Source organism: Chanodichthys erythropterus, chromosome 21 (genome assembly GCF_024489055.1).
Source record: "Chanodichthys erythropterus isolate Z2021 chromosome 21, ASM2448905v1, whole genome shotgun sequence".
NCBI lineage: Eukaryota > Metazoa > Chordata > Actinopteri > Cypriniformes > Xenocyprididae > Chanodichthys > Chanodichthys erythropterus.
In genome coordinates this window covers 22,373,831-22,395,176 of record NC_090241.1, presented here as the reverse complement: position 1 = coordinate 22,395,176, position 21,346 = coordinate 22,373,831, and the positions used below count along the sequence as shown (strand labels likewise).

Here is a 21,346-nt window from a genome sequence, read left to right as displayed (position 1 = left end):
TGAGCCTATTTTCAAAAAAAGTGGAGTGTTCCTTTAAGCTCATCTAACAGTACACTATTTGTTGACCATGATTAAAATGTAATACAATAAAAAAGAAAAAAAGATCCTGATCCACCTTTCAAGTAAGATCCACTGAAATATAGACCATGTTGCTTCATGCTATTCCAATTTATTGTTTTTTTCATGTTTCTTTTTGAAGTACCCCACACCCCTCCTACATCACAATTTTTGATACAAGCCAAAAACCTGGAATATGGCTCTGTTCACCAATTCAGAATTCAATGCTCCCTAAATATAACTTGCAAATATTTCCCCATCATCTCATTTTACAAACACATTTATTTTCTGAATTCTCCACTACACAAATGGCGAACTTGTCATTGAGGATAATGTAATTATAATTTAAATTTCATTTAATAAATTTTATAATAATAAATTAAGAAAAGTATGTTGCTCAGATTTGCTGAGCCTTCTTTCTTTCTCAGTATTGTATATCTCAATAAAATATATTCAACTGTTTTATGCCGAAGGAAAATGTAATACTTGTTATCAAAAAGCATCACTTTAGTCTCAGCAGATGGCAGCAAAGACTAAAAGTCGTATTTCACCGAAAACCGATCTTTTTACTTGCCCCTTCTAAACCATTGGAGGATCAGCCCTCCCGGTGTATGCAATGCAAGACTCCCCCACTTGGCTCTGCTCATACAGACTGAACCTAGATCAGCGCTCCAGTGTATTTGCGAGAGACCCCACTTAGAGTCTGCTCGTACAGACTGAACTCAGATCAGCATTTGGCACGCACCCACAGTCGTTCACTCGATCCGAGCTTCAGGAAGCTGCTAGATTTCCTCCTCGGAGAAACGCAACGACATGGACCGGTTCTGATTAGCAATTATTTTTGGCACCGAGCCGTTTCCCCGCAACGGCCGGGTTGACGTTTGAAGAAGAGTGAAGTTAGAGGAGAAACGCGGAGCTTCGTGCCCGCATGATATAATGATCCTGGTCAAAACAGAGCTCGCGCTCTAGACCTGACTCACGAGACGTGATGAACAGTTGAGCTCGCGCTGTGTTGTGGCTCCGCGGCAAAGTATCTCGTCAGTCAGGCGGTTGACTGGTTGAAAAAAATCGCGTTTTTTTTTTTTAGGTTTCTGCTATGGCTGTGGTAACTGCTGAATGCTAAAGTATTAGTTTACAGGGAAGAAAAAAAAAATCCGTTGGGTCACTTGAAACTGCAGCAAGCACGTTGGAAATGCGGCGTTATTCAACGTAATGGTGACCTGTCGTTATAATCTCACATTGACAGACACGAGCCCAGCGAGTTTATTTACACGTTGTTTTTAAACAGTCAGTTAATTTTTGTAAACCCGAAAGACATTTATTTTGCGGATGTTGGCAAACTTTATCAGCAAACAGCTAGCGAGCTAGCGAGTTCCGCCGGCTGATTTGCCGCGCTAAAGACGCACGGTTTACATAAAACTGAAGACAAAACAGTATTGGAAGGGAAAACTGACAGGCTGTCATGGCAACTCGGGTTGTAACTTAAGGTCGATAGATCAACACAAAAGCCACGGTGTCGAACGAGCTCTCAACATTGATTCTGTCTGTGGACCAAAGTTGTGGAGAGGTTTGCTCACCATGTATCAGAACAAGACCTGTTTCACCATCTAAATGCACTGACCACCGGATTTATCGATACAGTACTATTGTAGAGCATTACTCAACCTCCATTCATCAGAATGAAGGGAACCGAGAGCAAAAACAAAAGGAAACTCTGCACCTCTGAGCAGCGGGAGAGCAGCACTGAAGGAAAAGACGAGGTGAGTGATCTTGCACTGAAAAGTTGACCCGTTTTAACACGAATACATTGTATGTTTATTTTTAAAATGTAAGGTAAATAACACCGTACAGATGCAGTCCGTAGAAACTGGTGCTGCATGTGACGCAGCTGCCCTGCAGAATGAGCGCAGTGCATCCATTCAGTCCATCCATGAAGAATCGGTGCTTACAGATCAAGTACATTATGACATTGAAGCTTTTCTTGCAAAAATCCCTTATCAAGTGGTAAAGTGAAAGCAGGAATATGCAGATAAGTGTAAGGTCTTTTGCTTGTGTATACTTAGATTGCATAGCACTCAATTGATGATGAATTAACTGTCTCCTTTATTTTTTTAATTATTATAAAGACTAGTTTGTTTATTCAGTTGCATTACAGTATATCCAAGACCGATGGAATTTTATTAAACACGATACACACCCTGGACATCATGCGCACTGGGTTTTGTGTTTTTGCATTGTGTATAATTAGCTTTGTACACTTATTCGAGTAAGTTTATGGGACTTGCTCAAGTTTATTACCCACATTATGTTTATTTTGCAAGAGTTTTATTGGCTCCTTGTTTTCTGACAATGTGAGTCTTGTGTTATCATTGTTGGGGATAGGACAGAGTGACATTGGAAGGGAATAAAAGAAGCATACTCATGCTTTGTGAAACATGCACAAGTTTAGTGTTTCCTAATTTTGGCAACAAATGCAAAACCATTCTGATGAAATTGTCTTGTTTATTTAAAAATGTGTTATTTGAATTCATTTTCTTATTTTCACAGATTCACAATGTCTAATTAGTTGAAAGTTGAGTTAAACTGTGTGTGTGTGTGTGTGTGTGTGTGTGTGTGTATATATATATATATATATATATATATATATATATATATATAATTTATTTATTAATTTAGCACTAGCAGGTGCTTTTATCAAAGTGGCTGTGTGTGTAATATAATGAGCAATAATATAATGTAAGTATTTCATTTACAAGGGAGTAAAGTGAGAAGTGATGCGATACATTGTTCCAAGATTGTTCAGAGAAGTACAGTCTAGATTGAATTGATAAATAGTGAGATCATAGTTTTGAGTTGTTTTTTTACACACGAGTTTTCCATATATCCAAATTTCTTGAACAACCACTGGATGATCTTATTCCTGTCTTTAATGAGCCTCAGTCTGGTCAAGCATTTATTCTTGCATTCAAGTGTGAGATTTTTTGGCAATACCCTGCAGTACACAATTGTTTTCCAACATGCCAGAATGTGAAAATGAGACCTGAAAGAAAATCTTCTTCAACATATTCAACAAAAGAAATTAGTCTATGCTTTAGGTTTATGTAAGTTTGCAACTGAATATAAATTGTGATTACAGTTGCAGTGCATTTAGTGCTAACAAGAGGGTCTACTGTTCAAAGTATTGGTATTGCCATGAACTCCACAGCACCCTTTTGATTATTTTTTATGAATGCTCTCCATGTGCAGTAAAACATTTTATCCAGTCCTATTTACTATAATTCACAATTGGAATGCACATCTTAAGAGGTTTGGCTCCTGTTTTTCATGGGCTCAGTTTTTCCCTCTTATAACCTTTCAGTGGTGAGCTAAACATCTGTGGGATTCAGCTTTGTTTTAGGAGTTCCTCTCCCCGGTAGTCGTTGAGTTATGTTGTAAAAGTTCTTTGACCAGCACAGATGGTTTGGACTGGTGCAAAAAAGCTGTTACATAAGCAACTCCCAACCCAAATCAGCTTTTCATCCTTGCATTTACTTGCATAAATATTTTTGATCATTTGAGAGATGAACTGACATAACCGGACTTGGTTAGATAATGGAAAAAGGGGTTACAGCATGTTGTTGATGTTACTGAAGACTAATTCCCTTTTGGCATGTAAGCTCTATGCTTAACTCTTAGACTGAAATGAGGGCTAAAATAAGCCAGTGCTGTACTGTGAGCCTGTTTACATTGCTGTCGGGACTGGAGAGCTTTCTGTCTGATTGGTGTAGCATCTGCATCAATAGAGGATGGTGCCAGATATTCTCACCAATTTGCAGTTTTTGTAAGGTAGTCTGCTCATCGAGTTATGGAGAGTGACCTCAGTTGACATAGCCTTGAATAGATTTGTCTTATTTCATTAGAGAGCATTTGGATTATCCTTTAACTCCTAGCCTTTATGATATGGTGAATCTATAACTGGGAATTTGCTTCTGTGCACTTAATGAGTCTAGAGCGCCAATAGACAGTGAAGCAAAAGGAAAGGATGCTGTCACTATAGTCACCTCATTATGCAGAAATATCATTTAACAGGTCATGGCCATCTGATCAAGTGTGTTTGTGTTGTTTCCTGTTAAATTATCCAATTAAAATAAAATCTTTCATATTTACTCATTTTCACTCGCTCTCTCCCATCTATTTCCACACAGACATTTGCTCAGTTGATGTAAAAATGACACTGACAGTTAGTCTTTAAGATTTAATTTGATAAACCAGTCATGTTTGTGTTCAGTGTGAATGCAGTCAATGTGTATTTATTAAAAAAAAAAAAAAAAAACACTGGTTCGACATGGCCAAAAACACTGCTAGCATTGATTTTAGAAGCAATGATAAATTGTTGTTCTCGTAGGAAGAAATGGAGGCAGAGAGAGATGCACATGAGGCTGGGTAATGCAGAGAAGGTGCTGTCTCTAGGAAGAAATTAGGAACATTGTCTCTCCACTGCATGCAGTTAGTAACACAGCAGAGCATTTATTTAGTTCGTCTCAATCTGCTGTGCTCAACCTTTATTTTATGGGAGTTCATTGGTCTCAACTGAATTGGATCATTTAAAACTCCATGAAATTAAAATTATAGTTTGGTGGTCTTTAGTATAGCTATAAACCAGTCAGAGTCTCATCTCCCATCCCCTTTAAAAGCCAGATGTGCTCATGCCATGGTGGATTCGCTATTTACATGGCAGAATTTGCAAGTGGAAAAACTGAACACTTCTCTTGTGAGGAAATGGATCTGCTCGGGCTTGAGGTTAAAGTGTGCGAGCAGACCATCTATGGGAAAAACCGGATTCCACCAAAGCATTTTTACCTTTATGCACACGATAATAATCTTTTTCATTTTAATCCTTTTATTTTTAATATTTGGCATGTTTGTGCGTGTAATAAGCAGAGTGTACGCGTGTTCTGCACCTGCACATAGGCGCACATTACTAATGCACTCTTTAAATAACAAAACAAATATTGCGCCATTGCCTCAAAATAGCAATGCGCCAACAATGCGCCTGAACACATCTCGTTTTCAGACCAGCATGCCCATGGATGCACAAATGGGTGCAAATGCATTTGCTATTTAAACAATGTGGGGCAGGACATTGAAATGATAACTGCGTCGGGCTGAAACTAGCAAAAAACATTGGCGCCTGGCGCCGTATTGCACCAGGTGTATGATAGGGCCCTATATTAGCTTTGAGGCCATCAATAAGCTTGTGCACTCTTATTAGTTGACAGAACTTTTTAGCAGTTAGAAACATTTAAAATTTATAGTCTTCTGCTTCCAGGAAAATATTCATGACTAATTTTGTACTTACATTTTAATAATTTATATATTTCAATATTGGCCATCATATCAGTTATCAGTCGTATTGCACTGGCAAACTGAGAGTAAATAAGCACTGACATGAGGACCAGATGATTTTTTTGTGATTAGATGTTGTTTCCTCTTGCTGTCCCTTATCAGATGTGCAAATTAGGCATGAAAAAAGTGGTGTATGCCAGGTTTTATAGTGCACATGCCCCTGCACTCTGCGATCATAAATGACAGGAAATTACTGATTCATTTACAAGCCTTGAAATTTTATGGCACTGCCTTAGTTCCACCAATCAGTCCACACATCACAAACACCTCTTTGTTATTTGCAGATGTTTAAGATGTTAAATGTGATCAATAAACTAAAGAACCCAACTGATCAGATCTATCTTTTTTCTCCAGCAAATCACTGAAACTTATTTAACAGATCGGAGTTAACATGTTATGAATAGAAAATACTGAAACGTGTTCAGTTGGCCATCCTGAGGTCATGTCAAGGCTCACAACTGGGATCAACAGAGAACTGCACTGTATCATGAGGTAGATCAGAGGAAGAGGAATGCTACAAGCAGGAACCTGTGTATGTTGGACAACATGTCATAAAAACAGCTGTTTTAATGCAGTGAAAAGCACTGTTCTTCCAGTCACCAGAAAGGGGAGTGGTTCAGAATTTTTGTTGTGTAAAGGGCAAAGAGCACTATAGTGAATGGAGTCAGATTTTTTTCTTGTCTTAAAGAAACCACTTTACTGTATGAAATAAAGACATAAAAGTGAGTTACTGTTGTTCATTGATACTTTTCACTTTCTCAATGGGTGTACAGGACCATCAATAGTTGGAAAAAACATCCTGCCATTCTTTGCTTTCCTGTTGAACAACACTTTGTTGCTCCATCCTTTGAGACCACTGGTAGCGCAGTGACAATTCACACAACTGCATAGTGTTGTCGAGGTAGGCCTGCTCGATTATGGCAAAAATCATAATCACAGTTATTTTGGTAAATATTGAAATCACAATTATTTAACATGATTATTAGTGGGTGATAAGTCTTATTTCATGATATGAGTAATTTTAAATATCAGTGAAATTTTACAATTATCGATACTTCAACAAAAACTAATACTGTGTTAACTAATGGAAGTAAAATGTTGTCAAAACAGTTACGGAAGTAAACTGTCAGCAATACAATAAGAACAAAGAAACTAATGACAAACAAAACCAACAAATAAATACAACAGAACAAAAATACAAATTAAACAAAAAGTGCTTTAGGTTTTTCATTTAGATGTACTGACTCTGGTATTTAGTTATAGACAACAGAAATCAAATAAAGTAATAAAATGTAAAATAACACTACATTAAATATAGACTAATCCTTCTTAAAACTACAAAAATTATTCATTCAAGAGCAGTGAGTGATTTTTATCTTTGTCTTTTGTTGTTTGATTAACAACATGACATAATCACTGCAGCAGATTTGTTAGGCTGCTGTCACTTTAAGAGCTGCACGGATCCAATATACTGTTACACATGCATTTTATTTCTTAACTGTTTACATGAATTTAAGAGATAACCGACTGTGTTTACAAGGATGCTTACCAAAACTGCATTTCAACATTTTTGTTTGTAGGCTTTTTGACCATTTCGGCTCATATCCGAAGCCCACTGTATACTTTGCTTATGCGCATTCTGCCCCATGTTGGAGTGCCGCACAGAGAGCCGTCTATAGAACAGTATCTCTTTTACGGCTTAATGCGCTTTTAATAACACTGTTTAATATCATGCATGTTCCGTAGTTTAACAACAGTAGACTGCATTTTACAACACTCACCTATTTGGCTGATTTAGATGTTAAGTTTGGCTTAGGAAGGAGCAAAAGCACACTGCTATGAAGGAAAGGATGGTGCACTGGACAGAATGTTTTATTCAATTTAATTACGATTAATCGCACAGCCGTATTGTCAAGTTACTAAAATTTCAGAAGTTCATAACAAAACTTGTAAAATATTACTTTAAAATCACAATTTAAAAAAAACCCAAATATTAGGGATGCACTGATGTATCAGCCAATAATCAGTATTGGCCAACTGTTCTGTTGGCCAACTGGTCTGATTATATCCTGTAAAAAAAACAAAACAAAAAAAAACATGTCTGACTCGCTGTGTAAAGGATATGTCTCTTGTGTTGAATTTATGGCAAGTTAATGTGACAATAATGCATTAACAGTTAAAAAGCAATGACGTTAAAGCAGGCTCTATTGACCATATGAATCATAGTTCAATCCAAGGTTTCCAGCTCTGCAGGTTTTCTCTACACTAAACATTATTGTAGCATGCCACCCATCCAGTGATCACAAAAAGCTTTGTTCTTTTGTTACTTCTGATAAGAAACAAAGTCTAAACTTCCAAATTCTGTCCAATTTATCATGAAATTCAAACAATAAATGGCGTTATGACACTCATAAATGTGCCTCAGTTCAAGTGGCAGTGCGGAGCTCAAGTCTTTTCCATTTGAATACAAGTTATAGCACAAAATAACATGAACAAAAAGGTATGTTAAAAGATACAGTACAACTTACTGAAATGTATCATAATTTATGTAATTGTTCAATCAGTGTTTCAACCACGGAAAGAGGTCAGTAAAACAAATTGAGAACAATGTCACTTAACCTTGCATTTACCTCAGGAAAGTTATATCAGATATCATTCTGAATAATCGGCTATCAATTTAAGCTAAGAAATGTATTTACGGCACATCTCTATTGAAATTAAATATATATGTATATATTTTTAAAAATGCATTCTTATTTTGTGTGTAGCATTTATTTCTCAATTAATTGAGAATCAAGCAAGCATTTAGAAATAGCCAGATATCAGTTAGACAATGCACTGGTGTCTGTGCAAGTTAGCACTTGGTGTTATTGAAACTTAGAGCTTTCTTTTTTAATATCAGTCCCAGCATTTTAGACATTCTTTCTACTACACAGTTCTGTTCACTGAAGGATCCTGCCCACTTTTCTGTTTTATTTTATTTATCTCATATCATTGCAGATTTTATTCATTAAATCTTTATATAAAATAGTCAAGATAATAACAGGTTAATTATTATTTCTGGAATCAAGTTTTCAACATCAAGTTATTGTTTTACAGAGGATTTTGTATGTGTGCCATGTAAAGTGCTATGTTAATAGTGTTATAAGGATTTGTATTTGCTTCTTTTAGACTTTAGGAGAAATGGTTAATAGGTAGCCAAAGTCTTTTGTGTTTTCTAGGGCAACCTAACCTGCCCTTCATCTTCCCTCTTAGCATATTGAGTAATGCCATTCAAAGAAATATGGAGACATCCTCGAAAAAATTTAAATCAATATAAGCCTTTAATCAGCGTTTTAGAGCAAAGCCTACAGTTACCTCATTTTCTAATCAAGAAGGAAGTGCAACGCCAAAAAAATCTTTGTACATGTTCATTCCTTTATTTTACTTTAATTCCCCCATTTTGATCCTGCTACTCTCTCAATTAGCCCTGCCTGTGAAGCTTTTTCCTTCTCCTGTTATCCGTAATTTCTCAAAATTGAAAGCCCTCCAGCACCATCATTAATATGGCTGAGCACACGTTTTTGTGCTGGTGGCACAGACGAAAACCACTCAAAGGCACAGCCACTCGACAGCTTCCTTTATCCCTGAATTTGCACATTGTGTGTACTTATTAAAATTCTTCTAGATTACAACCTTTGGCATTGCTTAATCCATGTTATAAGAAGCCAAACACGGATAGACTGGAGACTCTAATTCTTTTTAGATGCAGGTCTACATACAGAATGAATACTATTAACATGTTAACAGAGTGTCATATTTTAGACATCAGTATGGTGATATTTTGAGGCATAGCTTATAGACGCAGTTAGCTGCGTGCTATACGTGTCATTTAATGAATCTAGATGATGTTTCCAGACCCATATGGCTTTTTCCCATCTTGAATTTGTTTCATAATTTTTTGGTGGTTTGAATATCTGTGCTTCAGTTCTCAACAATTTTACAATTGATCCGGTAGGATATATACGTCCAGTGTTCATTTTTTGTGTGCATGTGGTGTGTATGTTTATGTGTGCAAATTGGTATTGATTGTGACTCTACGTTATGGTGTTAAGGCAAGGCTGGAATTGAGGTTGTCCACAAGCAGAATGTAATGATGCAGAAACAGTAAGCTGACTGACTGACTCTGCGCAGAGTTCCTGTACACCTCAACACAAACACAACTACTGTTGTGCTATTGTCCTGTCATTGTTTTAAAGCAAATTATTAAAATAATTTTACATTGACAGTGTATGTTTCCACCCACTATTAATGTTATATATGTTATATATGTACATATTATAGATGTATAAATCCTTAAAATAATAACCAATTTTTCCTATTGTTAAAAAACTAGTGCTGTCAATACAATAAAATAACCATGTTTAATCTCAGTGATTAATTCTGAAAGCAGAAAAACTAATGATATTAAATTTGGTAACTGTTCAATTTTAAATTTAAGTTTTTAAACATTTATGTTAATATCTGTGTTCAATTTGACAGTACTAAAAATACGTTTTGTTCCATTTTAAATCTTGGTCTAAGAAACCTGATTCCGGTCATATGTAACTTTTGACAATGTGTTTTACTGCATTTTATTGGGCAAAATAGCATAGTACGTGCTCTAAGAAGCTGGAATGTGTACATCACACGTCAAAATCTGAAATTTATGCCAGAGTTTGGGGTTCAAACAATGCTGGGTGATGCCAAACTCACATTTAGAGCTGTATTGTTGAGTACTGTATGCTTTATTCACAATGTTAGTTTATGTAGAAGTTAGACTAATAGCCTCCTCCTGTTTGAATTCTGCATGTAAACAAGCACAAAGGCTCACACACCCATGTTCTCACAAACTTTGGCCACACAAATGGATTTGGATCGTTTGTGTACAAATCAGTTTAACGTTCTGTTTGAGAACTGGGAAAACCACACACATTTAAATGGAAAACATTCCACATGTACATCAATCTTATCCGACTCTAAACTGAGTAGTTAATGATTACTGCAGGGAATAAATTAAAAGAATCAAGCATTGTATGTGTTATTTTGGATAAATGTAAACCTGCAGATTAGCATCTTCACCACTCGCTTTATCTCATTGCCAGGACTCATTAGAAATGGTTAGTAGTGGTTAAATGGATCACAAAACTTACGGTTCGGATCATATCATGGTTAAGTCACGGATCGGATCATTTTTTGGATCAGCACAAAAAAAAAAAAAAAAGATTACTTAGCCCACTTTAACAACTCCGATACCAGCAGAAACTACTTACTAATACATTATTAAAGGCCAGTGAACAGACAAATACTGTACACCAATTACAAGAATAGGTAAATAAAACAAAGTTACAAACAAAGTATAAGGTCTAACTGTAGTATTAATTTTTGTGTACAGAAATGTTATAATTAAATGTAAAATTTACATTGTTCACTGTATAAATTTTATATAGATTAATCTTTGTTAAAGCTGTGTTATGATGTTTGATTTACATGACAGACAACAGCAGGTATTTATAGGTTGCTGTCACTTTAATTGTAAGACCCCATGCACGCACACATCTGATAGATATACACATCCGAATTCTCACCTCATTCAGTTAAGACATAACGAATATGTTTACGAGAATACTTGCCGAGAGGGGTATTTTGACTGACGTAATGCACGTATGTGTCCATCCAAGTGCATTGAGGACGCGAAAGAGAAATCAATTTGGAGTTCGCGAGCTATCTGAAACGCGCCTCTCTGTGTGTGTGTGTGTGCGCACGAGCCTTGTATGTATGTGCGTCGCATGCACCGATAACAGCTCTGTGTGATACCGAATAGAGTACCTCAGGGATGACATGTTGGCCAACCCGGAAGTTAGCGGCACACGGGTTCCCTCGATCGAAAGCCTATGCATTTTTCCCATAGACTTTTGGAAAATCACAAAAAATAAGCTCTGTGTTTAAGAAAGGGTTATGACACCTACACGTTTTGTCTATCAAGATAATCTTTACAAGTTAACACAACATTTATACACTTTGAAGCCTAAATAAAGATCGGTAGATATAAAAAGCTAACAGTAGGCTATAAACGGACTACAGCACACCATGGTCGCGGATCAACGTCACCACCACCAAGCTTCCTCGAACTTTATTTAAAAACATGCTCGCTGATTATGATTTACGTCTGAAGTCCCCGCCAAAGGAAGTAGTCCCTTTTTAGCAATTTGTTAGCAACCACCATTTTTAAGACACAATAAAGGTTTAAAAAATCACAAGCGGGTTGTAACTTTTGTTTTATGTCATAGATCAAAACGTGAAAATATTTAGAGGCTTTGTTAATCACAGACCTAATTTCAGCCGATTTTAGCAAAAACCCATTAAAAAAACCCATAGACTTTAGCGCGATGGAACCGGAAGTCCTAAAATGCTATCTCGCTTCCGGGTTTTGCCTACAAAAACACGTCATCCCTGAGGTACTCTATTAAATCCTCTTTTGCCTCTTCTAGTGCTGGAATGGATTTATATTTATTTAATGTATAAACTAGCAAGACGAAACATGTGCAAATGATAACCTTTCACTCTATTGCGGTTAAACTTGCAATTGATCCGCAAATCGTGTGCCAAACCGTGGGGCTTGGTTCGTACGGATCACGGATCAACAATGATCCGTTTAACCACTAATGGTTAGTGAAATTCACTACACAGAAATTTGTCTTCCAATGAATCAGCTGCACTTGACATTTTGTCATCAAGAATGAAAACGGAACAAGCGTAACAAACTTTTAACAAGCATAACTAAAATAACCCATTTTCATGGACTTTGTTGGCAGCTGTTGAACATGCACTGCTGATGTGTCTTTTGAAATGCTGCTTGAAAGAGTAATTACACACTGTGTCTGATGATTAAGGATAATGGAGGAAAATTTTATTGGATTGTATTTGGTTATTGTTGAATGATATAAATGCACTTTTTAGATTAATTTTGGCTCATCTCTATTCTGGACTTGCACACAAACTGCATTGCAATAATTTCCCAAAAAGCCATTTGTGTAAAAAAAATAAATATTGCAAAGTCTATTAACAGGACGCTAACATACGCTGAAGACTGACGCAAAGAGGAGAGCGCAGATTTGCAGCAAAGACAATACTAGGCACAGCAAGATCACTGTTCGCTATGCTCGAAATATAGGAAGAAAAATAGGAAGAAAAAATCCTGTTAAATTAAATTCTGTTAAATTTGCAATTTCATTCAGTCCATCTGTTTTTGGTTTGTGCAAGTGTCTTATGTAGCATCATTTCACAAAGCTAAAGTCAGACCATGCTGTTTTTGCTCAAAGTTTTGCGCAACTGCTGTGGCATTTTTGTTTGAATTGTGATTAAAATCCAGTGGTTGCCTCTAATTTCAAATGGCTACAGATGTTTTTTTTAAGGCCAGTTTAGCCTGTTAAAGAGCAAATAAACAACAAATAAATGTGCTTAAGAAGAAGAAAAAAAGTCATCAACTGGTATTGGAATTGGCCAATTTTGCCATGAAAAATCATGACCGGTACATCTCTTCCGTTTTCATTTCTTTATAAATGTGTTGTTGTTTTTAAATATAAGATATACATTTACAGATACACACATTGCATTCATTGGTTTATTCAGGCCTCATATTACATTTTATTTTTTATTTCAATATGAGACCTAAATAAACCAGTGTAATTTATTTTAATTTTGTAACTAAGGCTACAAATCCCACCATTTACTTCAGCTACGCAGTTAATGAATGCAGTAAGAATTTCTTCCAGATTATTGCCTTTCCTATCTGCTTTGTGTGCTGACCTTACATTTAATATGTCATGCAGAGAGAAGCTGATGGGTGTGAGATTTAGCACTGAATCATTTAATGGAAGAGACTACGCCACATATAGAATAAAAACATATGCAAACCTATTCACATGTTCATGGCTCCAATTTATGATATGAAGGTTATACAGCAGCTCCTACTGATGAGATGGTAAAGATGCCTTTTTTTCCATTGGGCATCATTTATGTAGAAATAGAATGGAAAATGATCATGTGCTGTTTATGTTAATCAGTTTATGCAAAGTAAAATCCAATTTAATGGCTGGGGTTTTCAATGAGGCACTAGATTGTGAGAGAGTCTGGAGAGTCACGCTCCATGGCCCTCTAATTACTGTGGAGGTTTTGAAGTTCTTCTTTTTTAATCCTGCCGGTAGACAGAGATGGGATGGAGGGGAATCAAAACAAAACCGCCGCCTTGCCTAGTTTTGCGAAGTATTCTATTAAAATCATTCAGATATTGCAAGCCGTTGCAATATGCATATCTTGATATATACATTTGCAATATTTAGATAATTACAGTATATCGTGAAGCCTTATACATCAGCATTTTGTTTTGTTTCTATAGCACGTTAAGAAAACATTCTAATGACACTGATTATTAATGACATATTATTATTAATAATATTATTACTAAAATTATATAGACTTAATAACAGTCTTTAGGTCCGAACACAGCACAATAATCAGTTATCGATATTGATTCTTTTCATTTTTTCCCACTATATTAATGTATTGTCCACAAGATAAATATTAAGCCAATAAATTAGATTATTATTTGTAGCCTTTTTAAACATTGATTCTAAATTTGATTCTTTAAGAATTTTAAGTTCAGAAATGTTTTGTCATCCAGAAAATGTTTTGTCATCCATTTCTGTAGTGCCTTCCATAGTGAAAAGCAGCATGAAAGCTATTAAAAACTTGTTTTCAAATGTTTTGAGGCATTTAAAAACGGTTTAATATGCTGATATGTGTCAGTATTCATGGGGTTCAGCTGGCAGAGCTGCAAAGCCATCTAATTTCTGATTCCTTCTCCAGCTGATGATCATTTAGGCTAAAACCTCAGACCCTTTGATGTTAATGAAAAAAGACATTGCAGTTATTGTCACAGATTCTGACAGATGGGTAGCAAAATCCTTTAGTGGAGACCTTTTCTTTCCACATGTCAATTGTCTAATTTAGCACTTTTAAAATTCAGTCCCTTAGAAAACATAACAATTACAGCATTAGAATATGAATAGAAACGTGCAGTTCTCTGTTTTAATTGTTTGCTTGGCTTTATATGATTAACTGGTCTATACACCCACACTGACACCTTTTCAAAATTTACTTTGCAAATTAATGTTTACACAAACAAAATAAGAGAATGTATATTACTTATGCAGTGTCATGTTGAAGTCAAGTGTTGATCAAGGCTGAAATTTTCTTCACTGCAGATTCTGTTGCCTTAACAAACTAACTTCATTCTTGGTTCATTGTCTAGTGTTTGGAAGAATGCTCTTGTATCCAGTTCCCACTGTAATGAATCTGTTAGTCATTGTAGACAGTAATGCTGTGCTTATGGCTCAGGCAGCCTATGAACTTTCACTTGATTAGCTCAGTGAAAGGGCATTGCAGTCAAGCACAGTGGGGAGTGGGCCATCCAAAGGCTTTTTTTCTTTTGGTAATGACCTGTGTTGAGTTCGCAGAGTCCCATCACACGTTGGGGGGTGATGCTATTGGCCAAGTGTTTTGATTGGTGCGAAACTGCTGACCCCGCCAGCTAGCTGTATAAATAAATACTCATTCTTTTCCCATACTTTATAAAAGTACATTGGACTGTGGATTACATTTTCTTAAGATGAATCGATCTGCGTTTTGCGCCAATTCCAAAGGTTGAATTTCCCAAAGTAGGATCGTCCAATAGTGATATTATCTGAGGAGTTGTTGGTGGTGTGTCATTTTCTCACCAAAGATAAAAGCTATCTATTCTAACCAAAGGAACATGGTAAGAGCTACAGTTCTTTTAATACTACTGACAAAAACACTTTTTTTTTTTGCTTGCTCCCAAGTTAGATTTAGATTTGTTATTTAACATTGCTTGATTGATAGTTATATGTTTGAAATTGAAATTAAACAGATGATTATAAAAAGTATTGATTGTACATATATATTCCTTCCTAGTAATTCCCAGTAAATTCCTATTCTGTTCCTTTATTTACTCTGTGAGCTCCATTAAAGCCCAGTGAACATTGTTTTGTTCTTTTCTTCAGAACTGCCGGCTTGTGACATTTTGTTGCACTTGACCCTGTTTCTTTAGATCTGGGTCAGAGCATGCCTCTGGCAGAAACATTGATCGTTTAAACTCTTTGACCTCTGGAGGTATTTATGAAAGAAGAGAATCTGTTACTGGAGATGTTTAGAGTTTAGCATGAACCTCTTTTCTTTTCTCCTTTTTGAGTTTGCAAGTAACATCGACTAGCCCATCTGTCAATATTGTGGATAATATAGTGGGCATGTAACAGTATTTCTGTGTGTGACCTTATCTCCCCCTGCAGGTCCTATAGGCTGTGCCTTACAGTGCTGTATTTGTGGCTTAATGGGCTGGGGCTTGTTAGTCTGATTTGGTGCTCATTTTCACAGCTGCAAGAGACAGATTAGAGTCTTTGCTCTAAATATATGGCCTCACCTAAAGCATTGTTTTTTGTGTGATGCATGCCCCTCAGGTGATGATAAATTCACCTTATTATTATGACTGATAAATGTATTATTGTTAAATAATAATAATAATAATAATTGTATAAAGTCTTTAACACTACTACTACTACTTATACTAATAGTAACAAGTAAACATTTCTCTGTGAATGTAGTTTGGGGTAAAAATAAATGCCAGTTACCATCATATCTCATCATATCTCATCCCCTGTATTTGTGGCCCGATCTTTATTAATCCCATTTAAATGACCTCTGAGCACAAGGTCGATGTTCCTCAGTTTTTTCACTCTTCAGAGAGTTTCAGATGTGGTTGATATGGCTAAACTCGATGCTTGCCTTCCAGGTAATCAAATCCCAGTAATGTTGTACAAAATCATTGCAATGTCCCAGCTTAATTCTGGTTCTCCATTTTTGGTTCTCCAGAGCATCTAATGACAGTGTTGTCCTTCACAGAAGTTCTCTCTAAACACTGGAGCTGCAGTTCTGCTCATGGACAGGCCCACACAGAATCTGCACTTACAAAATGCCACAGTTTAACATTGAATTGGAATGATCCAATGTTCCTAAAATTCCTTGCGTGTTTGTGCAATAAATATTGTGACTAATTTGATGTTTCAAGCTATTTATAAGTAGCCAGTACTTTCTACTGCTATTAAGTTATCACTAAGTTATCAACAACCACTTGCTTAACCAACACAAAATAGGTGTTGTTTTAAAGCTTTGCAGCTTGGCTTTACAGTGATTATAGGTAATATGACCATCACTTAACAAGTGCTTTTAACTTTGCTGACATATTAGAAGTGCTTTCTTTTCATAGCATGAAAAAAAAAAACTTTACATGAAAAGGTTACATAACAGAATCACATATCTTTGAAAAAGTCTCAACTAGCATAATAAAAGCATTTTTTTTTTCAGTTAAAGGATTAGTTCACTTTCAAATAAAATTTTCCTGATAATTTACTCACCCCCATGTCATCCAAGATGTTCATGTGTTTCTTTCTTCAGTCGAAAAGAAATTAAGTTTTTGATGAAAACATTCCAGGATTATTCTCCTTATAGTGGACTTCTATAGCCAAACGGTTGAAGGTCAAAATTACAGTTTCAGTGCAGCTTCAAAGGGCTTTAAACGATACCAGACGAGGAATAAGGGTCTTATCTAGCGAAATGATCGGTAATTTTCGAAAGCAATGGTAACAAAATCTATGAGAGTAAAACAAACATGTACAGACAATTCCAAATTAAACCCTACGGCTCGTGACGACACGTTGATGTCCTAAGACATGAAACGATTGGTTTGTGCGAGAAACTGTATTTATATCATTTTTTACCTCTAATCTGGTGTGTGAAGGGTGTATGTGCTCTGGCGTAGTTTAAACATGGCACCTGTAGTACAACAGTTGTTATACAAATGGAAGTAAACCACTAAAAAACATGGTTTTATTACGTCAAAAAAATGTACTTTGCTGCTTTTCGTAAGGGCAGCTTTACAAATAAAAAGGACATATACAAAGATCTTGTTCACATACCTCAGTTGGATGTGGAAAAAACAATAGGCACAGCTGATGGTTTAAGTAGTAAGTGATCCTCTCCTGGGTATGTAAAATCATCAGGGGAAAAATGCAGACCCTCAACAACTTTAGTACGTTAATGGCTGTGTTGATATCCGGCCGAAGAGCAATCAATCATAACTTCAGGTGAGCAGGCTCAGATGTTGGAAATACGTGGAAAGTCACCACTTCCAAATGAGTTCGCGTGAGAGAACGTAATCTTTTAGTTTTAAGTCTGTTTGAGCAATCCGGATAAGCGCAAGTATGTAAGGCAAGGCAATTTTATTTGTTTAGCACATTTCATACACAATGGTAATTCAAAGTGCTTTACATAAAGAGGAAGAATAAAAATAGAATATAAGGAATAGAAATAATTTTATTATAATTATTATATATAATTTATTATAATTATATAATAATTTTGCTATCTGGATGGAAGAGCTAGGAAGTCTTAGGGAGTTTTTTTTTTTTTTTTTTGTTCTTGTCCATCGGAGTAATCTAAACGGATCAATCCATCAGAGCAGATCTAAATGGATCTTCCTCACACGACAGGACTGCTGTCTAGCTACCTGTTAAGGCACTTTAAACCGATAAACAAAGTTTCAATCTCCCTTTTTGCCAAGACCCCTCAAACCATTTTGATTAGCCGTCGTACCTACCATGTTTGTGCACTGTGTAAACAATGAGTGACATATACGCGCGAGAGATCACTTCCGGCGCCGGAGCGCGTACACACCTCGCGCACCGGATGCCATGCGTGAGCTCAAGGCAGTTGGACATAGTGGTGTATTAGAGGTAAAAAAATTATATAAATACTGTTCGGTTTCTCGCACAAACTGATCGTTTCGTGTCTTAGGACATCAATGTGTCGTCACGAGCCGCAGGGTTTAATTTGGATTTGTCTGTGTATGTTTGTTTTACTCTCATAGATTTTGTTTCCATTGACATGCATTATGCGACTGACAGACTGCAACGGTTGGAGTTAAAAATCATAATTTGTGTTCTACTGAAGAAACAAAGTCACCTACATCTTGGATGCCCTGGGGGTAAGCAGATAAACATCAAATTTTCATTTTTGGGTGAACTATCCCTTTAACTTAGATCACGGCCCTGCAGAGAAATTTTGATTTTGTTTCTATGTAATCCTCTTCAGTAATCAGTTCTCACAGACATGCATGTGTGCAATAAACCTTGTGCTTATTTCTTGGACATGTCAAGTCTATTTGGAAGGCCTCTATTGTAAATCTGACTTTTGTCTCTTGATACATCCCGACAAATCATCATTCTCAATCTCTTTTCTCATCGTTCATCTCCCCATCTGTCCAGACTCGTTTCAGAAGAGTAATCATTTTCCTCTGAAATAAAAAGAAGCTTTAATTTAACACATAATAAGCATAAAGGATATTTTAAAGAGAAATAAAGCGAATACATGAAAAATTAACCATTCTTTATTCTTTAATACTGACTAGTGCAGTATAAATTGTCAAATATGGTTTACTTTAATGGATTATAATAATTTTTAACGGCTCTGAAACAAATTTACACCATCTGTGTACTTTTACACAGTGTGGCAAGAAAACACCCATTAACATTTTCAATGTTGTTTGGCTGTTCTGTGAAGTTTTAGTGAAACAAACACATTTATGTAATAATCAGTAACGATTCCATAAACCCAATCATTCAAGACCTCTCATAGAGAACTGGTCCAAATAAAATTGGCCTGTGTTACAAGGCAGTGGTGTGATAATAAGCCTGGTTCGTGTTTTGAATAAGTCAATTCCAATCTTTTGCAGTTCACATTCAGGTCTTGGCTCGATGTCTGTCTTCTCACTTCTCCATTACACGCAGCATTATTGGTTTGTCTTGGCTTTGAAAGTAAGAGGGTGGTGGGGTTCAACTGGAGAACTGACAGAGTCATGTTACACTGTGTAACACACAATTACATAACCCAGGAGAAGCAATGCTGAACCATTACTCATGTGCTTGACAGTTTGAGCTCTGATGAGAGTTCTTTCACAGTTCACAGGTGAAGCCCTGGGCGAAGCAGTTATGGCTGACAGATTTTTGTGCAGTTAACTTTCTTTGACAACCAGTCTTGTTTAGGGAAGGAAATGCACTTTTTGACTTTTGTGTGAAAAACAACATAGAAGACAAACGTCAAATATGCCATGTGACTGAATTCTAGAGCTGCACTGAATTTAGCTCTCTTTGAGAATGTACACATTTATTATTTTGAAAGTTCTTAAAGACAGTACAAAAAAAGTTACAAAAAAGTTACAAAAAAAGCTACAGTTCCATTACTAATTTGATTAGGAACTTCATGTTAAAATATTTTGTCATAGGCTACATAGCTTCTCGAGAGCATTATGTGTCTTGCTTTGACATGCTAATATAGCCTAACCACACATTTATCACTAGGAAGTGAAGTTACAGATCATGATGCATAAAAATTGTGGGTGCCATATACATTTTGTGAAAATGGGAACAGCAGATAGTAGCGAGAAAACTTATCAGTGCTTACTAAGATGTTTGACATTCAGTGGTTTCATTTAGAACAATTGTACACTGCATCATGTTGTGACATTATGAAACTGGAAATTGCAAGTGGAATTTTTTAAGTCTTAATGTTTAGTTCTAGCACATTTTCCACAGAAGATGACTCTCTGTCAGATTACCTAAGTGTTTAGGGTGACTCACTGACCACAACAGTTAAGTGAATACAGAAAAAAAGATAAGCAAATATTTTTCAGTATTTAATTGTAATAGTTTCATGTAAACTTCTGCAGAAGTTTGGTGATTAGTAAGGTTTTTTTTTTTTTTTTTTTATTATAATTTTTTTATACACAAATAAGTTTCTTATGCCCACTAAGGCTGTATTTATTTGATTTTAAAAAATGATAAGAATTAAATATAAGATCGACCGATATGGGTTTTTCTATAACCGATGCCGATGTTTAGAGGTCAGGGTCAGCCAATGGCCGATATGTGTTGCCAATTTTTACGGCTGATATCTTGAAGTTTTCCCCTGCATTTGCATGCTAAAATGTCACGCTAATAATAAGTGGATGCACAACATTTCTAAACTTAACATCATTTATTGAACACTGACTTGAACCATCTCTCGAATATTAATTTTGTTCACTGCACTGTATAAAAATAAAATGTTTATCCAAAGTTAACCAAACAAAGCAGAATTTTTCAAGTTTGTTGGAACATAAATGTAAACTTAAATATACATTTAAATAAAATAAATACATCTTTATAAATAAAAATCAATTAAAAACTTTGTCATGTTGCACAGCCTTGTATGCAAGGATAGTGTAAACTCTTGACGGTTAATGTTAGACAGGTTTAATGAGGATAATAACTGTGTGACATAGCTATATATATAGTCATTGGTCAGAACACATCACTTTATTAAGCTGATGTCCATTTTTATTCGCATTACACAGTTGATGGAAACACACGCAGATGGGCATTTTCTTGAGCTGAATTGTCATTAATGCAAAGTTGGATGGAAACCCCGCTATTGTCTGCATCAAACCATGCTTCCGAACAAATGTCATACACTTCTGTGCAGTGGCGTAGCGCAAATCGCAAGCCGAAAGTTTCAACCAAGAAGGGGAGCCAGTGGATATCACACAAGAAGCAACGTGCAAACTTTGCGGAAGAGTTATGCCGGTAAAAGCTTAACCTCGGTCAGTATTCAAAGTGAAAGTAAAAGTGACGGAGCTGCCTGACGCTGCATTAACGGAGCATATTCTCTGAGACGAATTTCAACATAATATGCTGATAACGGTATATAACTGTCTTAA

General features: G+C 36.0%; 1 protein-coding gene across 6 annotated transcripts in view; it reads left to right on the top strand.

The window, feature by feature from the left end:
- Window positions 1-849: 849 nt before the first annotated feature.
- Window positions 850-21,346, top strand: part of mast2 (microtubule associated serine/threonine kinase 2) — a 160,264-nt gene continuing 139,767 nt past the window's right edge. For 4 of the 6 annotated variants that reach the window (XM_067374156.1, XM_067374158.1, XM_067374155.1 and 1 more), the window contains exon 1: window positions 850-1,817. In XM_067374156.1, coding sequence (XP_067230257.1) covers window positions 1,737-1,817 — 81 coding nt within the window. In that variant the 5' untranslated portion in view covers window positions 850-1,736. Of the gene's footprint in view, window positions 1,818-6,224; window positions 6,344-15,141; window positions 15,278-21,346 lie in introns of those variants that run through there. The other 2 variants (XM_067374162.1, XM_067374160.1) reach the window with 2 other exon arrangements.